Source organism: Gopherus flavomarginatus, chromosome 10 (assembly GCF_025201925.1).
Source record: "Gopherus flavomarginatus isolate rGopFla2 chromosome 10, rGopFla2.mat.asm, whole genome shotgun sequence".
Taxonomy (NCBI): domain Eukaryota; kingdom Metazoa; phylum Chordata; order Testudines; family Testudinidae; genus Gopherus; species Gopherus flavomarginatus.
Window position 1 is genome coordinate 12,678,260 of NC_066626.1, and position 25,358 is coordinate 12,703,617.

The window sequence follows — 25,358 nt, forward strand, 5'->3', positions numbered from 1 at the left end:
AATTATAGGGCCCACTTCCTAGAATGGGCCTGTCATAGGTCTTACTCCCACTCTGAACTTTAGGGTATAGATGTGGGGACGTGCAGGGACACTTCTAAGCTTAATTACCAGTTTAGATCTGGTCTCGCTGCCACCATCCAGAATTTCTGAGTACCTGGATCACTCCCTTTCCCCCCAAAACCTTCCCCTCCCTGGGTAGCCTTGAGAGACTCCTCCACCAGTTCCCTGGTGAGTCCAGATCCAATTCCCTTGGATCTCAAAAACAAGGAAGAATTGCTCCTTGTCCCTCCCTTTTCCCCCCACCAATCCCTGGTGAGTTCAGATCCAATTCCCTTGGATCTCAAAAACAAGGAAGAATTTCTCCTTCCTCCTCCCTTTTTCCCCCCACCAATCCCTGGTGAGTCCAGATCCAATTCCCTTGGATCTAAAAAAATCAATCAGGTTCTTAAAAGAAGGTTTTTAATTAAAGAAAAGAAAGGTAAAAGAAAGAAAGAAAGAAAAAACCTCTAGGGGACAGCATATCAGCTAATCTCACAGACAATAGATTGAAAACACAGGATGTTCCCCTGGGCAAAAATCTTAATACACACAAGAATACCCAAATTTGATAATTCCCTTAATGGCACCAAGACAAGTCACAAAAGAAAATAAACATAAACCTATTTATTCCTTTCTAAAACTTACTACTCTGATAAGAGGCTGGTTCCTTGATCTTTTTCACTCCGGCTGAAACTGAAACTGACTAAACAAAGGAAACTTCCCTCCTTCCTTTTGAAACATCTTTTCCCCCATTGGTTCCTCTGGTCAGGTGTCAGCTAGGCTAGGTGAACTTCTTAACCCTTTACAGGTAAAAGAGGCATTAACCCTTAACCATCTGTTTATGACAGGGCCAGATAGGTAGGACACATGTGCCTCTGAACACAGGACTATTTGGTGAGTAAGTCTGGGTATGCTTGTTTAGCCACACAGCCTTCTGAAAGGCCACACTTTCAGGGCTCTCACGTTGCAATTCCACTCTCAAAATCTGAACTTACTGGAAAGAGCTTGCAGTGTCTGAGACCTCCATTAATTAGCCTGGTGGCACCATTTCAAGAATTGCCAGCTCTGAGAGGTAGCATCTCCAGATCTCAACTTAGGGTCTGATTGTCTAGTTCACCAACAGGTAAATGAGTATTAGTGGGTATATTTGTCACCCAGCTTTTTATTAAGCGAATTACAGCCCTTTAACCAACCAGAACTGCAGCCACCAATCTTACTGCTTTAGCATAGCAAATGTTGTGTACTGAATGGGGTTGTTTTAAATCTTGTAATGCTCCAAGAGGCTGCAAATGCTCCCATATAGTCTAATAAATAACGTTCTGGAATGGATGCAAGTTAGACCTGAACTTAATGCTGCCAGGCATAAAAATTGCAATTAAATCACTGAATGTCCCAGGCTTCCAACTGAGATTCTGCCTGTCCCGCTGCCATATTAGATAAAACTCTGACTCTCTGCTGTGATCAATAATCTGTGTTTTATTAAATGACAACAGAACTTTAGGGCAGCAGGGCTCTTGGGTTCTATTCCTGACTTTGCAAGTGGTTTTCCAGGTTGTTTCTGGGTAAGTTACTTGACCTTTCCAGTGCCTTATTCTATTCGTGTGATGCCTCACTGGGGGTGGGTTGTGAGACTTAATTACTCAGCGCTTTTAACCAGCATTCAGATCCCTGGATTGAAAGTGCTGTATAAATGCAAATAATAAATATTATCTATCCACTCACTTTTCTAAATCTACCTGAAAATCCTCACATGTAATAATCAATGTGCCTATTAACAATCATGAGCAGCGTTTATACAGGGAAAGATCCAAGCAAACAGTGGGGAAAATTGTCCATACATATTGATTCAGATTCATTGATTTTATTCAGTCATTGCTCGACCCTTTCATGTTCAATTTCTGCAAACGTTTGATCACTCCAGGGCTGGTAAGGGATCACAAAAATAAAATGTGAAGTTTGAATGCTCTACTATTCAGCAAAAGCAAATTTTGAAATGTCTGTTTGATAGTAGCATTTTCAGGCTGTATTGTATTGCCTGTTGAGTCACACATGTTGTATGGATGCAGTTGCATCCATCAAAATGTTCACAAACAATCGACAGACCAGAATTCTTCTGCTGAAGGAATTTGCAGATAAGTGTAAATAATGAATTAGTTCAAGGATTTCACAAATCGAAAAAGCCAAAATTTGATGAATAATTCAGAATGAATGTTCACTCCGCTGATGTGTGGAAAGCCACATAGTCAGCAAGTTGTATTACTTTCCCTTTCAGCTGTAATGTGCCCTTGAGTAATTCTAGCAAAGAGAATCTTTAAATTGCATGTTTGCTGTCCTCCACCAAACCAATTAAAGGTTTATTGGGTGCATTTATTTTCCAGCAGAAGCGTTTCCTTTTGCTGATGTGGCCTTTTTAATGGCTATAGTAGCAAGTAGTGCAAACCAGTGCAATGGGGGATGATCAGGGCCGGTGGATTATTTTACAGATTACAGTCATTTTACCAACTGCCTTCCTATCCACCCACCCACCCCAAAGCAATGAATATATACAATGAAGATGGGAGGGGAGGGGACTTCCAAGGGTTGGATCGCAGGAATTTGAGAGAGGCTCTGCATCATATAGCAAAGGTGCTAGTCAGGCTAATTGCATCAATACAGCTGCCTGACAAGGTATTACTGGAATATTACTGGAATATGATGATCCTTTTAAATTACCAGTGGGAAATCTTTTTACTTACTACATAATGAAAACAGAAACCCATGTCACTGCAGCATTGTCTCTGCAGTCTAATTTGTTGACTTTGGCAGATGGATAGGCAAGGCGGTTTATCTGCTCAGTGGGCACCGCTGGGCTGTGGTCTAAATCCTGTTGCTATTGAAGTCACTGGCAAAATGACCATTGGCTTCAGAGGGACATGTATGTGTGAGTGCTCCCAGTGGGCTAGCTCTGGGACAGAAAGGGAGGGCCAGCACTGTAGGAATATCCAGCAGGATACCAGGCTAAGCACGTTCACGTTCCAGATCTGTTGCACAGGATGAGGGAGGGGACAGAGAAGTGGCTAACCAACTCCTTTTTATCTTCTGGGTTCATTGTCCCAGACAATGGCTCTCTGAAAGGCAACAGACATGGATAAAGAGAGAGGTTTTTCTCCCTTGTGCAGTGCCAGGGGCCACTCTAGGCACCAGCAAAGCAAGCACCTGCTTGGGGCAGCCCATTTGCAGGGGCGGCATGGGAGCTGAGAACCAACAGGGGGCCCTGGGAGCTGTAGTTCCTTGGTTAGCTCCCTGCCTATAGATCCAGCCCTGGAGCAGGGAAAGAACTACATTTCCCAGCATTCCCTTGGCCATTACCAACTGGAAAGGAAGGGGGGACCTCATGCAGCAGCCTGCTGGGAGTGGAGGGTTGCACTGTGAATGGTAGGGACACCATATTTTAACATTCAAAAAACAGGACACTCGAGGGGGAGGGACGCCCCACCCTGCCACCATCCACTCCCTCTGACTGCCCCCCACAGAAACCCCAACCCATCCAACTCCCCCCCCACTCCCTGTTCCCTGATCACCCCCTCCCGGGACCCCTGCCCCTAACTGCCCCCCAGGACCCCACTCCCATCTAAGCCTCCCTTGTTCTTGTCCCCAACTGCCCCCTCCTGAGACCCCCCCCCAACTTCCCCCCAGGACCCCACCCCCTACCTGTCCTCTGACAAACCCCTGGAACTCCCATGCCTGTCCAACCGCTGCCTGTCCCCTGACTGCCCCCCCCCGAACCCCTGACCCATCTAACTCCCCCTTCTCCCTGCCCCTGACTGCCCCCCCGAACCTCTGCCTCATCCAACCCCCCCTGGACCCTGTCTCTTGACTGCCCCCTGGAACCCCCTACCCCTTCTCCAACCCCCCAGCCCCGTTATTGTGCCACTCAGACCAGCGTGTCTGGCTCCGTGCAGCGCCAGACATGCTGCATACATGCTGCCGTGCTCCCCCGTGGAGCCCACAGGCCCCCCCCCACACCCAGCACCTGCCTTCCAGATTTGAACACCTCAAAATTCAGGAGTGCTCAAGCTCAGTTTGGGCAGCTGTTACTTCATTTCTCCCAGATCAAATATGCTGATCCACTGTAACTTGCTGTAGAAAAAGTAGGATAAAATTGAGCAAGAAATGCTTCCCAGTGGTTATTAGGACTGGAATTGCTATTTTCAACAGCCATTGCCTTTTTTTCTGTTTGTTTGTTTAAAAGGAAGACAGTGATATTGCATTGGCAAATTCCCCATAGAAAGAAAGAGTGGAACAAAAGAATAATAAACTTTTCCTCATTTATGGAGGGCAGTCTTATAATATGCATCCAGATTTCCTCAAATCACACAAGCTGAAAATTGTGCCACTTTACTGCACAATTCTGTAACCATACGGGAACCAATCCTGTCTGTGTTTTGTGCACATCCAAAATTCCTGCTCAATGACCCGCCTTGGGAGTGAGTTACCAGTGACCCAGGGCTGCGGCGGAAGGAGGGTGCAGGTGGTGGGGGGAGAGCCCAGGGCTGGGGTGGCAGGAGGTGTGTGTGTGGGGCACTGGTGGTGGGAAAGGGGGAAGCCCAGCACTGGGGCAGCAGGGAGTGTGGGTGTGGGGAGAGCCCAGGGCTGGGGCAGCAGAGGGGTTTGGGGGGGAGCCCAGGGCTGGGATGAGGGGCAGCCAAATTTTTTTTGCTTGGGGCGGCAAAAAACCTAGAGCCGGCCCTGTGCAGTGCTCAGCGAACCTGCCAGGTTATCAACATTTTAATGGCTTGATCCTGCTCCCATTGAAGTCAAGAGCCAATTTCCAATGACTTAAGAGGTACAGTGGGTCCTGTAATACTTCACAGACAGCACTCTTGTAAATAGGTATTCTCCTCATCTTACAACCAGAGAAACTGAGATACAGACATCGCCTGGCTAAGGGAGCAGAAAGATCTAGTGGATGATGCATGGTTTTGTGATCAGAAGAGCCCTGTTTTATGCCTGGTTCTGATGTTGAATTAAAAATTCTGTGGAAAGGGCATTTTTCTTTGACATTCTGTAGTTTAGTTACTGTAGAAACTTGTAGGTCTTCTGCCAAATCCTATTTGTTTGATCCCTCCTACATGCTATACCTAAGGCTACACTTTAGTCATGGGTATTTTTAGTAAAAGTCATGTACTGGTCACGGGCAGTAAACAAACATTTGCAGCCCGTGACTTGTCCACGACTTTTACTAAAAGTACCCGTGACTAAAACTTGGGCAGGGGGCCCCAGGTACTCTGGTGGGGGGGTGCCCTGGGGGCACCGCAAGTGCTGGGGGACATTGCCTGGGACCCCTGCTGGTGCTGGGGGGTGGGGCAGACAGCAGCGCAGAACCCCTGCAGTGGTGCTGAGGGGGGGAAGGTTGGCAGGGCTGGCAGGGGCTCCCTACCTGGCTCCATGTCCCTGCAGCTCCTAGGTGGTGGAGGAGCCCAGGGGACTCTGCATGCTGCTCCCACCATAAGCACTGGCCGCCGCAGCTCCCATTGGCCAGGAATTGGAGCCAATGGGAGCTGAGGGGGTGGGGCCTGTGGGCATGGACGGTGTGTGGCGCGGAGCCCCCACGACCGGTCGCGCCACTGCCTGAGAGCTGCTGGGCCATGCCAGTGGGAGCTGGGGGGGGGGCCACCCCAAGGTAAGCACCCCCCGCACCCTTCAGTCCCCTGCCCCTAGCCCTGAGCCCTCTCCCACATACCCAAACTGCTACTGCTGGCCCAGGGGCTGTACAGCTCAGGAAGCCTGTGAGCCAGTGCCAGCCTCTGCAGAAGTCACAGAGGTCATGGAAAGTCATGGAATCCGTGACTTCTGTACAGGCCCACCGACAGCAATTCCAGGCCCCAGGGCAGAACAGTCAATGGGCCCCCACGCATGCACGCACAAGCCGCGCCCACAAAGACGTGGTCCACCTGACATTTGGGCAGTGCTGAGCTTGCGGCGGCTGGTGCCCAGTGAGCTGCTGGCTGTACTGTTCCGGCATGGCCAGGATTTCCACATGCCCACCAAGTAGCGTTGCCAATGCAAAGCCAAAGACCCTTGTCTCGCCCACTGCCCCTCCCCTTCCCTGAGACCATGCCTATGTTTCTCCCTGTTCTCTGAGACCGCCCTCCTGTTGACTTCATCCCCTCTGGGAGGGAGTTTGGGTGCAGGAGGGGGTGTGGGGTGCAGGCTCTGGGAGGGAGTTTGTGTGGGGAAGGGGGTTGGGGGGCAGAGGGTCGGCGCTTACTTTGGGCAGCTCTTGAAAGCTACTGGCACATCCCTCTGGCAGCGGCTCCTAGGCAGGGAATTCAGGGGGTCCATATGCTGCCCACAGGCACCACCCCTGCAGCTCCCATTGGCTGCAGTTCCCGGCCAATGGGAGCTGCAGAGTCAGTGCTCGGAGTGGGGGCAGCGTGGGACTGCAGTTATGTTGGCTGCTTCTGGATGCGGTGCAGAGTGAGGGCGGCCAGGAAGCCTAGCCCAGCTGCACTGGCGACAGCGACCAAAGACCCTCTGGCTCTTTTAAATTGCCTGGACCTCTGGGCAATCACCCTCTTCTGTCAGCCGACCTGCTTCCATGACCTCCGTGACAGACTCGCACCTTCCAACAATGATTTTGTGCCCTCGGGCTAATCAATTAGCCTTTCTGAGACTCAGGTGTCTCACCTGTAAAATAGGGCTAATGATATTTAACTGCCTTAGGAAAATGTTGTGAGGCTTAAGTAAATATTTGTGAAATAAATCATAAAATGTTTCCCTTTCGCCCTCGGGTTTCATTTTAGAAATGTACGTCTTGTCTGTGCCGTTTCTCTTGGATGAACCAAGAACTGATAAAGCAGCAAATTGTCCTGTGGCACCTTATAGACTAACAGACGTATTGGAGCATGAGCTTTCGTGGGTGAATACCCACTTAGTCAAATGCATGTCTGATGCATCCGACGAAGTGGGTATTCACCCACGAAAGCTCATGCTCCAATACGTCTGTTAGCCTATAAGGTGCCACAGGACTCTTTGCTGCTGTTACAGATCAAACTAACATGGCTACCCCTCTGATACAAGAACTAATAGGCTTCTGAAATCAGAACTACAAGACAAGTGAACCCGAGTTAGTTGTGATAGGAAGTAATTTTTTTTTAATTCCCATCTTAAACTGATGTACCTACCGAATAGTTAAATATCAGACTGCAACATAAATGTCTTTCATTCCTTCATTTTACTCTACCCAGTAATCCTTCCCTGTCTGGACTGCTTCTAATAGTTCAAATCTCTGAGAAGCCTCAAACAGAGAAACATTTCACTATTCCCCCCTCCCTCAAATATGGAATTTCACCTTCACAATGGCACCTGTCCAGAATGGGCAGTGCTCGCTTCTGGCCCAGTGACTCGGTTTGAGGTCAGATACTTCCTGGCCTGCAGAGCTACAAGTGAGAGGGTTAGGACAGACAGACTGGGAAGGTAGAAAGGGGACACGGATACACTGCCCTTGCTTTTAGCTCTGGTGGGTCCTGAGAAACCCAGCTTTAAAGCTGGAGGATTATGTATTTAAAAGCAGTCATGGAAACTAAAGCGGCTTAGTTTAAATGTGGAGGCACACAAAATATAGTCCCCATCACTTTATAATGAAGCATCCCTAAAATAGTGTTTCTGTAACATATGCAGCAAGTGCTGAATACTTTGTGGTGTGGAATATATAAAATAAAAAGTTTATTGGTACTCATTTGAGATAGTCTAACCTGAGGCTAGTACAAAGTTTGTATCACTGCACTGAATATGTGTGTTTCATACACTCTGTGCCTATATATTGGTGGTACTATAAAAATTATTAATTGCCTTAGATAATGAACTAAATACATGCAGTAGGTAAGCATAGGAAAGTAAAGCATAGGGACATAAAGTGCACTACTGCCGATACTGAGGGAGCTAGATTTTGTTAAGTTGAACAGGAAAGGGGTTGTTTTGGGTTTTGTTTTTTTTGTTTTGTTTTGTTTTTTTGGTGCCTGACTTACACTTTTGGCTGTCAATACTGGAACTGTGTTTTTCTCTAACAACACCTCCTAGGGACATGCATTATTACGCTCTGAGAATGCTGAGGAAAAACCAGAAGTCGAAGTAATGTCCCAAGGGTGTGAAGTATCAGAGGGGTAGCCATGTTAGTCTGGATCTGTAAAAGCAGCAAAGAATCCTGTGGCACCTTATAGACTAACAGACGTATTGGAGCATGAGCTTTTGTGGGTGAATACCCACTTCGTCAGATGCATTTTCTGTGGGTGTGGTTATCTCATAATGCTAAAGGATAGAAGCTTATTTAGCCAATTTTAGCCCATTTTCTAAAATGTGTCCGCATAGTGTTATCCCCAAAGAGAGTGGCAGGATATGGGCTTTGAAAAATAATGGAATACTGTTATGGAGATACTTCACTCACTAGTGCTAAAGTTTCAAATTTAGCAATTCCTCCCTGGATCCTCTGTGGTCCAAAATGTCCGTGGGAGCTCAAGGAAAGACATTCTGGTTTCAGCACTTGAACTGCTTCAGAATTTTAAAACAATTGGAAGCCACTGGTTTTTAAGTTGGCAACTTAGAGTCTGCTGAAGAGGAAGCCCTGTCTCTCTGCCAGCGTTTATTGTTTTGAAAGAAGAATTAACCCACAGCATGGCTCTTTTGAGGGAGAGCTCTCATTTGTGAAATGATGCTTGGAAAATTTATGGCTGCTGCTTAAAAGGACTTGCAATCAGTCACTGCTGCTTGCTGTTGTCCTGCCAAAGACCTGTTTGGAAAATTTTCATTCTCCTGGATTGGATATTGTGGCCAGATTCTCAAACGGAAGAAATCTGGTCCAATAACCTCCCCTGTCACCATTCAGGAGTGTCGTGATGGAGGACTGGGATACACAGGTTGGTTCTGAACAGGCTGGGAAAAAGGAGTTGGTTTGCAGTGATCTGCTGATGGCTAGATGGGTGTGAGTCAAGCCCAGCATTTTAACAATTAAAACATGTACTATGAAATAGAAAGTACAAATAGTCTGTAGATCCCAGAGGAGGAAATTTCTGCAGTTCCATTGTCAATGGTGTAGTAACTAAATTCCGATCTGTGACTGGCAAAGGTTTATATTTACAAGTATGTAAATATAGTTGTATAAGTGCTAAACATGAAAGTGCACACATAACTCCCCCTACTTTCAGTGGCGGGTTGTTAACACACCTAAGAACAGAATTTGGTCATGTTTGGAAAAATATACGGATGTTAGCCATGTCCAGTGGGACTCTAGGATTTTATCTTTGCAAACCTAATTCAGTGGCAATGCAAAGAGTTCATTAAATAGGGTTGATTGTAACATACACGTGGTTATTTGTTTAGAGCCAAGTCCTGAACTCCTTAGGAAGCTTTTACATGGTCCTGCTGCAGGCAAAACTCCAATGGGAATTCAGGCTAGGCAAGAATGTGTGGATTTAGACTGGTAAGGCTCCCACTGGATTTCAGCGGGGTATGACTCAGACCCCCTACTTCTTAGACAAAATGCTTTTGATAACAGCTTTGTGAGCTTCCTTTGTGAGCAAATTCAGTGGCAAATGTGGGAAACCAATGTACATCTACTTGCCAGTTGCTTTAAACGTATTAGCACTGGCCGAAGGTGGCTTCAAACTCTTGTTGATTTCAGTCAGGGTTGCAGCATTTCGTAGGTCCTGGCATTAATATTTACAATTGTTGTTGTTTTTATTATACCCATATACTGTCCGCATATATACTGTTATGGTGCCCACCTGCAGAAGAGTGAGGATGAGCCAGTGGCCTGCTACATCCAAGGGTGCTGGCTCAGTTTGTATAGCGGAGGTGCTGAGAGCCATTGAACCAAACTGCAAATCCCCTACAGCCACATCACCCCTAGTTCCAGCACCTATGGTGACACCTTTTCCAAGGGCCAGCTAATACCTTATGTAAATAAACCAAAATGGATCAGAATTGCACATCAAATGGGAGAGCGTCCTGGCCTGACTAACCACTCTGCTAAAGGGAATGTAGTGACTGCAACCTTTTTTATCCATCAGCCAGATCAGCTTCCACCAGGGGCTCAGCTTTGTGAACTCCGCAAACATCCAATTCTGTGGACTCAGAATAGCTCACCAAAGACCATCTCCGCCCTTCCAGAAGTCGGTGCCCTGTACTCAGAAGTGCATTTACACTGCAATAAAACACTATGGCATGGCTGCTGCTGGCCCCAGTCAGCTGACTCGGGTCTTGTGGGGCTCAAGCTGTGGGACTATAAAATTGCAGTGTAGATGTTTGGGCTTGGGCTGGAGCCTGAGGTTCTGAGACCCCGTGACGGGGGAAGAGTATTAGATCCTGGGTTCCAACCTGAGCCCAAACATCTACACTAATTTTTAGCTCTCCAAGCCTGTCCCAGCTGACATGGGCTCTGGGGCACAGTGCTACGGGCTTTTTATTGCAGTATAGATTTACCCAAAGGGTTATCGCATAACATGGAGATGAGGGTTGTTTACTTACGTAAGCTCAGCCAGTCACTGTTGGCTATTTGTAACATTTGCTCTCCTGGGTCACATATTTACATCGGGGTTTAATATTATGGACACTGCATTTTTTTTTTTTTTTTAGCCTTCGCATCATACGTAGAGTTAAAGTGATCAGAGGCACCAACTATTTCATTTTACTTTTTCCCTGGATCTGTGGGAAAGGCAGGAAGGTTCATTATTTTCCACAAGACATTGAGTATAGGGAGTCTGGGTATATTGATACAGTTGCTCTGGTGCCCTGAAGAGTTTCACACAGTCTAACTGTCCATCCCTGTGTGGTTATCATCCAATTTTCTCTGTAGGCCAGTGCCTTCACAGTCAGTGTGGAAGACCTGGCAATGCAAGACCCAGTAAGGGCTAGATCCAGAAAGGGATTTAGGCAACCAAGTGCCACTTTAGTCACCTAATCCACAATTTAGATCCTCAAAACCCGGTTCAGTTGTTGCCTAACCCCCTGTAGGCATTTGAATTACCCAGATGCCTACATTTTGGGTCGTAAAGTCCTCTAAATCTCTGCAAGTAGGCATGTGCACACCGCCTCCTCAGTCCTGACCCTGGCTCATGCCCAAGTCTCAGGAAGATCCTTAAACTTGGCATTTCCCACCTGTCTTGCCTACAGGACCAGCTCTTGTAGGCCTACCTAAGCCACGCCTCTTTCCTTAGCATTTCTTATTGGTTAGCTTAGGCAGTTCCCCCTCAGCTTGCTGGCTTTTTGTGAAACCCAGGCTTAGGCACCTACGGATTGCATAGGAGTCTGGGTTCCTAGTTGGGTGCTGCAGCTTTCACTAGGCAGCAGAATGTCTAAAACTGTTGCAACACTGAGTCCAATTCCTCTTTGTGGATCTAGCCTTAAATCTCTACCAAACCACTTGCAGCTGCTATTATGGATTCATGTCACTGAGAAGGGCCTCCTCGACTGGCTATTTTAAAAGCATCATATTTTGCTAGTGAAGACCAGTCTATTGCTTATGTTTTCTAATAGTACCCATGGAGTCAGGGCTATCTGACTGTACACTGAATCACACTTTCTGAGGAGCAAATCTATGGATGCTTTGGAGCCTTGACAATTGTCATTTAAACTCACAATAGTGTATTTTAGTGCAAAAATAAAGTTTTATAGAGTTTCGGAGCAGACCACGTGGGCAGAGCAAATCCAACGTGGCAGCTGGGAGAGCAGCAACTTTTCACAGCACTGAAAACCGAATCCGTTGTCCCTCAGATTCCTAATGCGTGTCAAATGATGGGGCCATTTTTTGTCTCAGTAATTCGTTGTCCTATCTCGTTGTCTCTATACAGTGCATCTAACAATTGTGAGTGAGATTTTGAAATAACATTGGCCTAGCTCTGCAGTTGCTGAAATCACTGGTAACGTTCCTGCTGGCTTTAATGGGAGCACAGTTAGGAACATGCTGAACTCTCTTAAAACCCCCATCTCAAATAGTTAATATTTACACCATCCATGTTAGGCCTTTTTAGATTAAAATATGCAGGTACAGATAGATACGTATTCTAATATATGGATGGGGGTGTATATTCTATAAAATTTGGTGTTGGTTACATACTACTTTTATTGTTTATAATACAGAATTTTTCAAGATGATTGTAAAGCAGCACTTATTAACAACTTCCAGGTATGAGAGGAGGGGAAAAAGAACTTGTTAAAAGAACTGTGTTAGAAAAGCAGTGTGGCCCTGAGCCAGCTATTGCTGTCGAACTGGTCAAAACACAGGAAGAATATCATGTGACCATTTTCATGGAAGAACATGTCTTTTTTTCCAGCTCTACTCCCGCATTCCAAACTCAGCTCTGCCACTGACTCATTTGTCCTCTTGTGCAAGTTACTTGACCTCTCTGTGCTCCAGTGAAATGGATCAGGGAGGGAGTTGTCAGGGTAACGCAACTAGTTGATGTATTTTAAAGCAGCGGTTCTCAAACTGTAACCACCTGAGGATCCCCATTTTGATTTAAAATTTTTCGTGGACCTCCAAGTCCCTCGCTCAGCCCCAGGCCCTGCCCCCACTCCACATCTTCCCCCCTACAAAGCCACCCCCCTACCTCGCTCCACCCCAGCCCCTCCTTTTCCCTGCCTCTTTCCACCTCTGAGCATGCCCCCTCCCCATTCTGGCCCCCCCCAGCACCTCTTGCACACCACTGCACAGCTGTTCAGTGGCATGTGGGACGCACTGGGAAGGAGGAGGAGGAGTTGAAGGAGGGAGGAGGAGGAGTTGATCAGCTGGGTCAGTGGACTCCCAGAGTACCCTCGCAGACCTCCAGGGGTCCACAGACCCCAGTTTGAGAAATGCTGATTTAAAACATTCTGGAAAAGATAAATTACTTAGTATTCATTAGTATGTATTACTTCCTCCTCTCTATTGTTATGTCTCTGGGGCTGGATGGTGTTTACTGAAATAGCTGAAGTGTGGAATTAGATTGGCTGTGGTGTCGGACTGACCATTGGAGCTATGAACTAGGTAGGGCTGAGTGGCACTCTGAACTACAGAACATAGGACACCATCTGCCTAAAGGCTTGATGGTTTAAATTCCTGGATTTGTAAGATGAAAGGGGAGCGACTGTGCAAATGACAGTAGGTTGGCAATCTTCTGACTAGCTTTGTTAGGAAATGGAGACCCCACCGCGCTGCTGCTTTGAGTTGTTTTCAAAAGGAAAATAGCTGTGAGTGGTGTGAGAAGAGATTTTTTTTCTTTTTAAAGGATTAGAAGGGCAGGGGCAGTCTAAGAGCCCAATCCAAAGCTCATCAGTGTCTATGGGTGTCTTTCCATTGAATTCAGTGGGCTTTGGATCAGGCTGTAAATGAAATTCTGCCAATGATATAGAGAACAGCATTTGTATGAAAAGGTATTTCCAACTATTAGTATAGAAAGACCCAATTTTTCCCCATTGCAGTCAATGGGTTTTTTATCATTGTGTTCAATGGGCATGAGAACAGGCTCATATACTGTGTATACACACACACACACACGTATGCAGTGTATATACATACGTAAATGCATACGGTGGAGACCATTTAACAAAGCAAAGGGGGTTCTGAGAGCTGGGAAATCCTCATTACAAAACAGAATTCTTCCTCGAGTGGTTGTTCATGTCCATTCCAATCAGGTGTGTGCGCGTGCACGGCCACTGGAAAACTCTCCCCCTAGCAGCATCTGTCGGGTCACCTTGGGCACCCCCTGGAGTTGCACCTTCATGGCGCTCAATATAGACCCCTTCTGACCCGCCATCCCCTCAGTTCTTTCCTGCCGCTGGTGACGGCTAGCTGGAACAATGTATTGCTCTTGCTTTTGCTTTCTGTGTCCTCTCTTAATGTTCTCAGTATTTACTAGTATTAGTTTATATTAGTAGTTAGGTCAGAAGTTTCCTTTCATGCCCCACCCCCCACCAATGCTACCCCAGCACTGGGATATGCCCCAGTCTCCAGGGTTCAAACTCTGCAAGGACTGTGAAAAATGTATGCCTATGAGCAACCCGCACTCTTCCTGTCTGCTGTGTCACGAGGAGAGTCACCAGAAGGAGAGGTGCAGAATTTGCAAAGGGTTTCACCCTAGGATCTTAAAAGACCAGGACAAAAGGCTCAAGATCCTTCTTATGGAGGCGGCACTCTGGCCACAATCTGACACCAGATGAGGCTGTGGAAGGAACATCGACGGCTTTGGCTTTGGAGGACAACAGGGTCCTACAACAGCTGCTGCAATTTGTGGCCCAGAACCTGGGAATCCAGGCAGAGGAGGTGGTAGAGGATGCCACCTCTATGGTAGACATCTTCGCTCCCTTGAGGCCCACCTGCATTGCCCTGCTGTTAATTAAGACCATTGCTGAGACCACAAGGACCTTGTGGCAGACCCCAGTCTCTTTGCCCCCTACGGCCAAGAGAAATGAAAGGCGGTACTTTGTTTCCTAAAGAAGGATATGAACACTTATACTCCCATCCCCCGATTCCCTGGTAGTTGATGCAGCTAATCAACATGAGTGCCAGGGCTACCCAGGGCCCTCCCCTAAAAATAGAGATACTAAAAGGCTAGACCTATTTATGAGGAAGGTCTACTCCATTGAGGGGTTGCAGCTCTGCATATTAAACTAGCAGGCCATCGTGAGCAGATACTCGTATAACACCTGCAGCGCGATGGCCAAGTTTGCGGGGCTGCTGCTGCAGAACTCCCGTGTGGAATTCTCTGCGCTGGTGGGGAAAAGGAAACTAATTGTACAAGGAGATGGGGTGTTGGACAGGCAGACCTCCATCTGGTCCTTTCCAGACTCTCAGGTCTGCCCTTTGAACCTTTGGCGACATGCTCCCTGCTCTGCCTCTCGTACAAGGTGGCATTTCTGGTGCGATAACGTCAGCCAAGAGGGTGTCTGAGCTCAAGGCCCTAACCTCAGGATCTCCTTGCCCAGTATTCTACAAGGACAAGGTTCAGTTCAGGCCTTACCCTGCTTTCCTCCCGAAGGTTATCTCCCAGTTTCACATCAGCCAGGACATCTTCCTCCCAGTAGTCTATCCTAAGTCACACTCGAGTGGCAGGGACCAAAGGCTTCACTCATTGGATGTCCGCAGGACACTAGCCTTCTACATCAAGAGAACAAAACTGTTCCATTCCAATACCCACCCTCCTCCCCCTCTGTCGGAGTAGACGCCAAGAAGGAACTGAGGTGGTGGTGGGTCAGCAGGGCTCTATATTGAGTGCCAGGAAGGCACGACTCCAGGGGGCACCCAGGCCGACCTGACGGATGCTGCTGAGGGGAAAGTTTTCCGACTGCTGTGCACATGCGTGTGCACACACCTAATTGGAATGGACGTGAACAACACATCTTGAAGAACAACAGTTACGAAAAGGTGAGTAACTTTTATTTTCCCGCATGGCAAATCTGGCAAAATATACTCAACTTTCCAGCTGTCACCACGATATAGATATGAGATATGTTTCCCAGTTTAGGGGTGGTTTTAAAACTGACGTTTTATTAAACTTAAAAAATGCAGCCTGGATAAGCCCCACAGCAGCTCCATCTCACCAGGACTCAACAAAATCCTTTCTCGGGCCACAGCTTGCTTCTCTACTGCCTTCCATTTTTTCCCCTCATAAGTGCGCCAAATGCTGGCAGTACCCTGACATTCCCTTAGGATTGCTACATGTTGGCAGCTGTAGACTACAAGGTTTTATTTTTTAGGTTCTAAGACATTATAAACACAACGGCAAGGTTCAAGTATTTTGAACATGTCGCTAAAACAACCAAGTAAACCCTCTGAGCTTCCCCAGGGTTGGGAAACAAACATAGCCATAGAGAAAGAAGGAAGGAATAATGGTGAATGGACAAGCTGAGGAGCTGAAGATAGCAGGAAAATGGCCATTTACAGGGAGTGACAAGGAGGCACAGAGATGTGTTTAGCATCCTGGCAAATAGATATATTACGAGGCCATTTGTGTGAGTGCAGTAGACACTGGGCCCTGTAAATAACTAATAGACAATGCTTGACTGATGAATGTGCCCATATATGTAGATCCTTCCCCCACCAGGCCTAGACAGGCACATGTTCCCACTGATAAGTTCAACTACAGCAAAGTCAACTGAAAGGTTTCTATTAGTGTGTGTGTGGGTAAATACACCAAAGCGGATGCCTTGCACTTAGCCTTTGGAAATGGCAAACTAAAGTAGTCTACGTACAAAGAGATCCCAAATGATTAAACATGAGGGGTTAGGTGGAAGTCAAATCAGTCTGAGTTTCTAAGCAACCTCTGCATTTTTCACTTTGTGGAGGGTTTTTTCCCCCCCGTTTTTCTTCTTCTTTCTTTCTTTTTTTTAAACTGCCTCACAGCTAGACTCCAGATATGTCATCTGTTAAAGACATGGGCCAACAAAGAAAAGGAAGTGGTTTCCAAGCAACAGGAACTATACCACCGTTTTCTGGATTGATTGTAGCCCTCTGACTCAGATATCCTTTTATTCTTCCATTCTCCAGTGTGGCAGTTCTCTGCATGCTCCCTCAGTGATCAGAGAACTGGACACCTAGAGCATAATTTCAGTACAAAAGCCACTTTGATAATTATCTCACAGCAATAGGCACACAGAGATACAGCCTGAGGAGAGCTATAGGGCTCCATGGTTTAAAGAACAGAACATGAGTGGGTGCAGTATCACTGTTACAATCATGGTCCGACTGAGTGACTGGGATTTGAAAATTTTGTTCTTTACTAGCAGTGCTGCAGTTGGAACTGGTTGAAGCCCCTCAGATGTAGGCCAGTATGTAGTTTCCAATTTTCAGATCACTTACCGTCTCTGGGTGTTCTGGAGATGCCTTTGGGTGGGCTGAGGGCTCCCACATTGGATGACATTTTGCGACCGTCTGAGAAATGACACCATACCCAGTGCTGAACAGATCTCAGAAGGTCGACAGGTGAGGTGAAAATAAGCGGGAATTTGGATGTTCACCTGAACCTCTCTGGGATGTAGAATTGAGATGTTGTGAGAACAGGTGACTCTAGAAGATTTCCAGTACTTCCTGTCGCTTTTGTGGTTGGAGATACCATGGGACTTTGTCCTGTAGGGGTACTTCTGACTCCAGTCCTGACCACAAAGTGCAGGGGATGGGAAAACAAAAGTTCTCTCTTGACACTCAGAAAAAGATGGGTTTGATTTTGGTGTGCTGCCTGGGCAATGGTTCCGATCAGTTTTTATTTTGTGTGAACCGTTTCACCCACTTCTAATTATTCACTCCAGCTGTCACCATCTTACTGGGCAGCACTAATTGGCCACAGCTCGAAATCACTCCCCGAATTTCTTCCTTCTGGGTGTGGTATGAAAATGTGGCAGTCCCTAGTGTTGCAATTCAGAGCACCTGTATCTCCCCTCTGTGGTCCCTCAAGGGCACTCACTTAGGGTTACCGGCTCCCAGCCTTCACCTCTCTTGGGCAGAGACCCACTTCTCTCTCTCTCTCTCTCTCTCTGACTGGGGTTTTAAAGCTTCACAATCCCCTGCCTTACACTGGGATATCCCCAGCAAGCCAGTCTGCCTAAACACCAGTGCCTGTGCTTTGCTGTCTCTCTGCAGGCAATCAACAGCATCATGCCAGCAGTTACAAGCTAGCACACAGCCCTTTCTAAGCAAGCACACTTATTCTTAAGATGAAAGCATTACAGAGAAAACATGAAAACAGTATATGGTATATCCATGCTGAAAACTTACCAGAGGTTCCCTGTTTAGTGTTATGGGGCCCTAACAGGCAGGCCAAGGTCCTTCCAACCATTCTGCAAGGATTGGGACCCCCCACCCTTTGGATAGAAGGTCTTGCCCATTTGCAGGACCAAAATAAAGGCCCTGGGTGAGTTCAGACACAGCCCTTTTAAGCCAAACCCCGTTCTTGGTTTTCCTAGTCTCAGGAAACCCAGTTTGAACCAATATACGTGAGCCTCCCCAGAGGGTGCTATCTCTCTCTCCGTGTTTACAATGTGAGTGAGTCACCTTAATCAGCCCCTACAGTTTTAGTTCCTGAAGGAGCCATGGTTACCCTCTCCATCCACTAGAACACAATCATACACATGATCCCTGGCTCCAGTGACACATCAACTTAATACAGTATGTCCTCCAAAGATACTGCATGGGGCTGCAATGTCTGTCACACCTGGCACCTGTGCAGAGGGGGTGGAATTACCAATAAATGGTGGTAACCAAAAGCTTTTCCCACACTTGCCCATTTACATAGAGGAAAGAACCCTGGATGTGAGGGGCCTATGTTCTTACTGGGCCATATCCCTGACTCCAGCTGAACTGCACACTGTGCGTGGGGGTAATTCCTTTGCCCTGAATTCGAGCATCCCAAGGGCTGCTAATGACCCTAAGCAGCCAAAATTACAGCCACAGATATTGGACACCTGCCATACAACTGCATTTTGCTCTGCATCCTGCACCGGCACGCACAGTTATCTTCACGTAGGGGCCTGTCATGCAAGTCATGGAGAAGAAACAGGAGAATGAAGAACCCAGTTTGACAAGTCATAAAATCCGAGCCCTGCAGCAGCATCCCTGAAGTGCTGCACGGAACAATGGTTAGTATTTAGCTGCGTTTGTTTTACATCTTTCCCCTGGGGACACTGAAATTCTGTTTAGAAATTCTGCTGCTCAGATGGTAGGGCCCAAGCCAGCTGCCCCTCTGCAATGGGACTCTGCTTCACAGTGAGGGGCGGGGGGCAGAATTAGTCCCTTAGGTTTTCTGGGTTTCTTTTTCTTTCCTAGGGGCTATATTGTGCCTTTCAGCACAGCCGCGAGCAGCTGCACACATACCTTTGCTCCCTCTTGGTTTTTTGGGGAGGGGGAAGACAAGGTGGGGGAGGAAGGAAGGAAAGATTGAGAGGATGAGGAGGAAGAAGTAACTTGTTGCAACCCTTTGCAAATGTGCAGTTTGCTCCCCCTTGCACCTAGCCAGTTGCCATGCTCCCCAAGTGGAAATGAAGCCCTGCCCCACCCACTGGCTTCCAGGGGCTGTGCTTCACACCAGACCCAAGATGTGGGGGTGGAGAAGCCTTCCACACACCGCCTTGCTCAGGCAAAGATGACAAGGGGTGATCTAACCTTTGGGTTTCCTACTAAAGACCTTTGCATGAACCCAGCATCTGCCACTAGGAGGTCATCTGCTCCTGCTTGTATCCGTAGGAATGAATGTTTGACACAGGGCCATAGTTAGCTAGAACTGAAATATCCAAGTTGGGCTTCTTCAGTGTTGGTCAGACTATTGTGTGTTTGAAGGAGAAAGGGAAGATACCCTCTGTCAATCAGGCATTGGCTATTTCGATCAGGAGTGGCACCAGTTGCTCATGACTCATTTCACAAGCCAGGATGGGCATGGGTCAGATTCACAAGTCTTGGGTTGAGACTCCTTTAAGATGTCCTGAACTTCTTGGTGAGTGAATGTACTGAACTCTGGGTGTACCGGTGGGCTGTTGATTGGTGGGTATTGGTACTGGTATTGGCAGTGCTTGGTACTGGGCTCTGATGCAGATTCCAGTGACTCAGGAGTAATGATGCTGTTTACCACCTTGAATAACTCTTGGGGGAGGATTTGGCAGCCTCAGTGGAGGCTGATTGGAAGGTTTGTTTGGCCTGTAATACAGGCTCAGCGTAGGCTTTGAGAAATAAGTTAAGTTTCATCCTATCTGAATCAGCCTTTTTTTCCCTACCATTGGTGCTTGAGTTTCTTCATCTGCTGCAGGGTGTCAGAAAACCAGGGAGATCTGTGTGGGTGGTGGGGAGGAAGGAGCCGCTTGGGGGCCAGTATGTCAGTGGCCAAGACCAGTGTAGAATGGTAACTATTTACCAGGTCCTCGACTCCTCGTCCTGTGAGCGAGGGTGTCCTTTAGCAAGCTTTGTAATTTGTTGGAGTGCATGAGTCATCGTAATCGAATCAGGATCTTTGGTCCATCTTGTGACCTGGGACCTGGAAAGTCTCTGACTACTGCCTTAATGAGGTGATGGTCTGTCCAAGAGAGTGGCTGGGGTGTGATGTCCTCTGTCTTGACATCTAGGCCAAAAATCAAGTCAGTTGCCATGTAGGTTGGACCAGAGATGAGACAAGTGAGGAGATGAATTTTCTGGCTTTTGCATCCACAGCCTTGTTGATGTGTCTGTTGAAATCTCCCAGGACAAGAAGTCTCGGATATTTTACTACTATCATGGACTTTTTCTTCATCAACATCACTTACGTTATGCGATTCCACCCCTCCCTCCCCACCCTGAATCTCCCCCCACAAAGCCTCTCCCCCAAAATATCAGGAAAAACGGTTTGTATAGCTGGTCTTTTCTAAGATGGGTGTTAATTAAAATCAAGGTTCTACTGTACTGATGCTCAGAGGAAACCTTGAGATACTTTTTTATGCTGATTAAGTTTATTAAAGGTATTACCTACTGGCTACCACTAATTTTTGCAGAGTGCTTAATTTGTCAAAATAATATATTTCAACATAGATTGAACATAGTATTCTTTCTTGGCTTTGCAGAAACTGGAAACGTTGGCCATAAATTTTTATTGGTTTGCAGTTGAGGGAATGAAAAACCTGTCTGGAGAATTAATGCTAAACAGACTATTTTTAAAAGCTGCCTTGAAATCTCAGTAGATGTTTAGTATGGTAGAGATACATTTAAGTTACAAGTGTATCAAAGGATTACTAAATAAAGTACACTGTAATATGCAATATAAATAAATGGGAGGTCTAGCATAAAGGGCCTTTTTGCACCCCTTAATAAAAGAGAACTAATAGCAAGGATTACAATCAAATAAACTAGCCACTCTCCTACACATCCACCTCAAATCATATTATAAATGCTATAGAATTCCCTGTGACATGTCACTCCATATTCTTTATGAAAATATGCTTACAATATGAATGACATAACTGAGATGTACTTTATGCTAGATGGGTCTTGTAAGCTATCATTGGAAAGGTTATGATTTACTGAATGTGATTATCCAATTTGTATGCCTGTATCATTTCTGTATCTGAAGTTAGGAATATTGACTATGTATCTGTATTTCAACTACGCTACTTTGGGTGATGGCCCCTGCTAACACTTCAGGTACAACAATGGAAAAGCCAGACAGGGCAGATGGCCCATTAGTGAGGACAATGGATTGTGGAAAGGCTTGGCCTTCCTGCATTCGGACACTCCTTACTGACACTGACTCATGGACACTGTGATGCTACAGAGTCAGGTGGTCTAAACATTACCGGGGACTTCTTGTAACTTTCCACTGGAAGGGAAGGGGGGTCAAGCTTGGGAAACAAAGGATTCCTGCCTTATGTAAATCCTGTTTAAGGGTGGGGAGGAAGGCACACAGGACGACTCCTCTCCATGGCCTGTCTGCCCAAGAAGAAAGACTGCAAAAGCCATCTGAAGGGAAGTGGGTGGGGGAGAAGTCCAGACTGAGACAGCGGTCCAGTCTGAAAAGGAATATAACTGGAACTTTGAACCCACAGAAACTTTGCAACCTGTCTAAAATAACATTTAGGATGAGAATTTACATTTTGCAACGTGTTTCTTAAGTACATTGAGCTTAGCTTGCGTAGTTTGCTTTATTTGGTCAGTAATCTGCTTTGTTCTGACTGTTATCTCTTATATTCACTTAAAATTCATATCTCCCTCCACACTGAGGGAGGGGGTGAATTTCATAAAACCTTTGGGTTTTGTACCCCTTAAAGGGAGTGGGCACCAGGGTGTTGGGGCTGAATCTTTCCAGAGCGAATCCCTGTCTCTGTGAAACTTGGCGTGACCCTGCCTGTGCGCTTGGCTGGAAGAGACTTGTGAGCCTAACCCAGCAAGGCCAGGTAAAGGGGACCCGCCTGGCAGAATAAACAGGCTCAGTGGTGTCTCAGCACATCAGGTGACACCCCAAAGGGCCCAAACTCATCACATGCCCAACCTGACAACAGCACAACTTGAAAAGGAACACAAGTTTTGCATTCATTGTCTGGATCTCTTGTGCATGTGAAATCCTGTCTGCTTCCAACATGAAGAATTGTGTTTTTGGGGGCTCATTAACCAGTGGTGGATCAGAGCTGGTGTCAAGGTTCCTTCCCCCTCTGAACTTTAGGGTACAAGTGTGGGGACCTGCATGGACACTTCTCAGCTTAATTACTAGCTTAGATCTGGTGTCACTGCCACCATCCAGAAGTTTGTGTCTAGATCACTCCCTTTCCCCCCCCAAAACCTTCCCCTCCCTGGTTAGCCTTGAGAGACTCCTTCACCAATTCAGTGGTGAGTCCAGATCCAATCCCTTGGATCTTAAAACAAGGAGAAATTAACCATCCCCCCCTGCTTTCTCCCACCAATCCCTGGTGAGTCCAGATCCAGTCCCCTTGGATCTAAAAACAAGGAAAAATCAATCAGGTGTTAAGAAAAAAGGCTTTTAATTAAAGAAAAGAAAGGTAAAAATCATCTCTGTAAAATCAGGATGGAAAATACTTTACAGGGTAATCAGATACATTAAGCCCAGAGGAACCCCCTCTAGCCTTAGGTTCAAAGTTACAGCAAACAGAGGTAAAATCCTCTCAGCAAAAAGGAACAATTACAAGTTGAGAAAACAAAAATAAGACTAACACGCCTTGCCTGGCTGTTACTTACAAGTTTTGAAACATGAGAGACTGGTTCAGAAAGCTTTGGAGAGCCTGAATTGATGTCTGGTTCCTCTTAGTCCCAAGAGCGAACAACCCCCAAAACAAAAGAGCACAAACAAAAGACTTCCCCCCACCAAGATTTGAAAGTATCTTGTCCCCTTATTGGTCCTCTGGTCAGGTGTCAGCCAGGTTTACTGAGCTTCTTAACCCTTTACAGGTAAAAGAGACATTAACCCTTAACTATCTGTTTATGACAGCTGGTGATTGCTATTGTTCTCAAATATGCTGTAAATGTACGGTGAAGGCATTTCAGTCACCGCGGTTGGTGCTTTGTCCTGAGCTATGGATGTCATCAATTGTGATGCTTGCTGATCTTTTTCTAAGCATTAATTTGTTTTATTTTCCTTACAAATCTAGGTTCTAAAGCCCTTTGGAGTGTGTCTTTGAGGAGCGAGTTAGCACAGTGAATACCCCTCACCATTCTCTCCTGGACATTTTTGCATTATTGCTCAGTCAAGCATGAAGCACTTGCGGTCTCATCACCTCAGGCTGTGACTGCATCTGATCCCACAAGCTCGGCAGTCTCAGATCTTGGGCTTGTTACGTGCTTCTAAGACCAGGGGGAGCTGAGGGTCCTTTCACCTCACAGGATCCAGCCCTCAGGCTTGGCCGATAGTGTCCAGTGTAATTAGAGCTGAGAGGCCCAGTTTTCAAAGCAGCTCCCACTGCTGCCAGGCGGAGTTTTGGGTGCTGAGCATCTCTGCAGAGCAAACCTGGAGGTGTTTTAGCTCACTCTGTTTGGTGAATGACAGCTCTGAACTCATCTAGCTTTCTGACTATTGCCTTCTTCTTTTCCAGCTCCTACGGCGAGCTCACCAACTGCACCTTCCTGATAGCCGAGAAACTGGCTTGCTATTGGCCGAACCAGCTGGTGGATGAGTTCTTCATAGCCATTCACAAGCACTATTTCAAAAATTGCTCCCTGTCTGGGAGGTCTCTACGCGACCCACCGAACAACATCCTATACCCGTTCCTTGTGGTCCCCATCCTCATCACCCTGCTCATGACGGCACTGGTGGTGTGGCGGAGCAAGCGGAGCGAGGGCATTGTGTAGGCTAGCGTGCCCCAGGATCTCACTAAATCAATCGAGACCTATCTTCCTGTGGACTAATCCCTCTCGGCCAGACTCAGCAAGCCCTTGTGGAATCAGCAGCACGTTGGAAGCTTGGTAACCTAAGGCAAAATGTGGAGAAAGAACAGTGCACACTTGACATTTAACACTGTCCTGACCAGAGAGGTGCGCTGTACCTATATACATTTCCTCTGGATAACAACCCTTTATTCAGGCAGAGATGACATGCTTTGGACTAATGCCACTTCTCAATAATTACTCTCGGTCACTGCAGCACTTCTTGCAAACCAATTACTTGGTCATTTTAAAAATCATTTATTAAGACAATTAATTGAAAAAGTAGATCTATATGTCACGATTAGTATTTATAAACTTAATCAGTAATCAGCCACAGGATGGATCGGGTGAGGTATCATTCTGTAGACATGTAATTATTATAATTTATTTCTTGCAGAGTTTTGGCTTGAATGCTTCTGAAGTCTATCGTTAATTAAAGGAACCCTTGATTACTTTGCAAACTGCTGTTGTCAGTTTTTGCTTATAACGTACTGAAATGCTGCCGCACTGCTTAGCTACACAGAAGCCAGACTTTTCAAGGTTAAAAGAGATTATTGCAAGTTATTTCTCTTATTATTTCATAGAAATGTAGAAATGTAGGGCAGGAAGGGACCATGAAAGGTCATCAAGTCCAGCCCACTGCTCTGAGGCAAGACCAAGTAAACCTAAACCATCGTTGACAGGTATTTGTCCAGCTTGTTCTCAAAAACTTTCACTGATGCAGATTCCACAACCTCCCTTGGTAGCCAGTTCCAGAGCTTAAGTATGCTGAAGTTAGAAAGTTTCTCATAATATCTAAGGGATATCTAGAGACCTCAGCCAAGATCAGGGCCCCATAGTGCCAGGCACTGTGCAAACATAACAAGAGACAATCCCAACCCTGGAGAGCTTACGATCTAAACAGAGGGAGGGGGAAAGGAAAGATTCTTCCATGGGGAACTGAGGCACAGATAGATTTAAGTGACTTACCCAGGGAGTTTGTGGCAAAGCTGGGAACTGAATGCAGCCTAAAGCTCAGTCTGGGGCCTTCACCAAAAGCCAATTCTTTCTTCTTTGTGGTACTTGTCAGGAGGAAGCTGCTATACACGTTAGGATGAGTAATTATCATACATATTGTTGGCAAGTTTGTTCCACTCTAGAATCTTATTCATGAGATTTCTGACTGTCTCCAAGATTGACAGGCAATGTTAACACCCACACACACAGAGTCATGCTCCCTTCCTCCACAACCATAGAATACATCACATTTTATAGTCCCCAAACACCTGAAGGGTCCAGCCACAGTCTGAATGAGGGGCAGGTGCAGGAAGCAATGGAGCAAAACACAGTGAGACATGGCACTGAAACAGTGGATGATCACAGCCAGGGGCGGCTCTAGACATTTCACTGCCCCAAGCACGGCGGCATGCCGCGGGGGGCGCTATGCTGGCCACCAGGAGGGTGGCAGGTGGCTCCGGTGGAGGTCCACCGGAGCTGCCTGCCGCCCTCC

The 25,358-nt window shown here is 46.6% G+C and overlaps 1 protein-coding gene across 1 annotated transcript in view; it reads left to right on the plus strand.

Moving 5' to 3' along the window:
• RAMP1 (receptor activity modifying protein 1) overlaps positions 1 to 24,294 on the plus strand; it is a 125,919-nt gene extending 101,625 nt beyond the window's left edge. The window contains exon 3 of the mRNA XM_050916242.1: positions 23,539 to 24,294. Within this exon, the coding sequence (XP_050772199.1) occupies positions 23,539 to 23,794 (256 nt within the window). The 3' untranslated portion in view covers positions 23,795 to 24,294. The remainder of the gene's footprint in view (positions 1 to 23,538) is intronic.
• Positions 24,295 to 25,358: the final 1,064 nt, after the last annotated feature.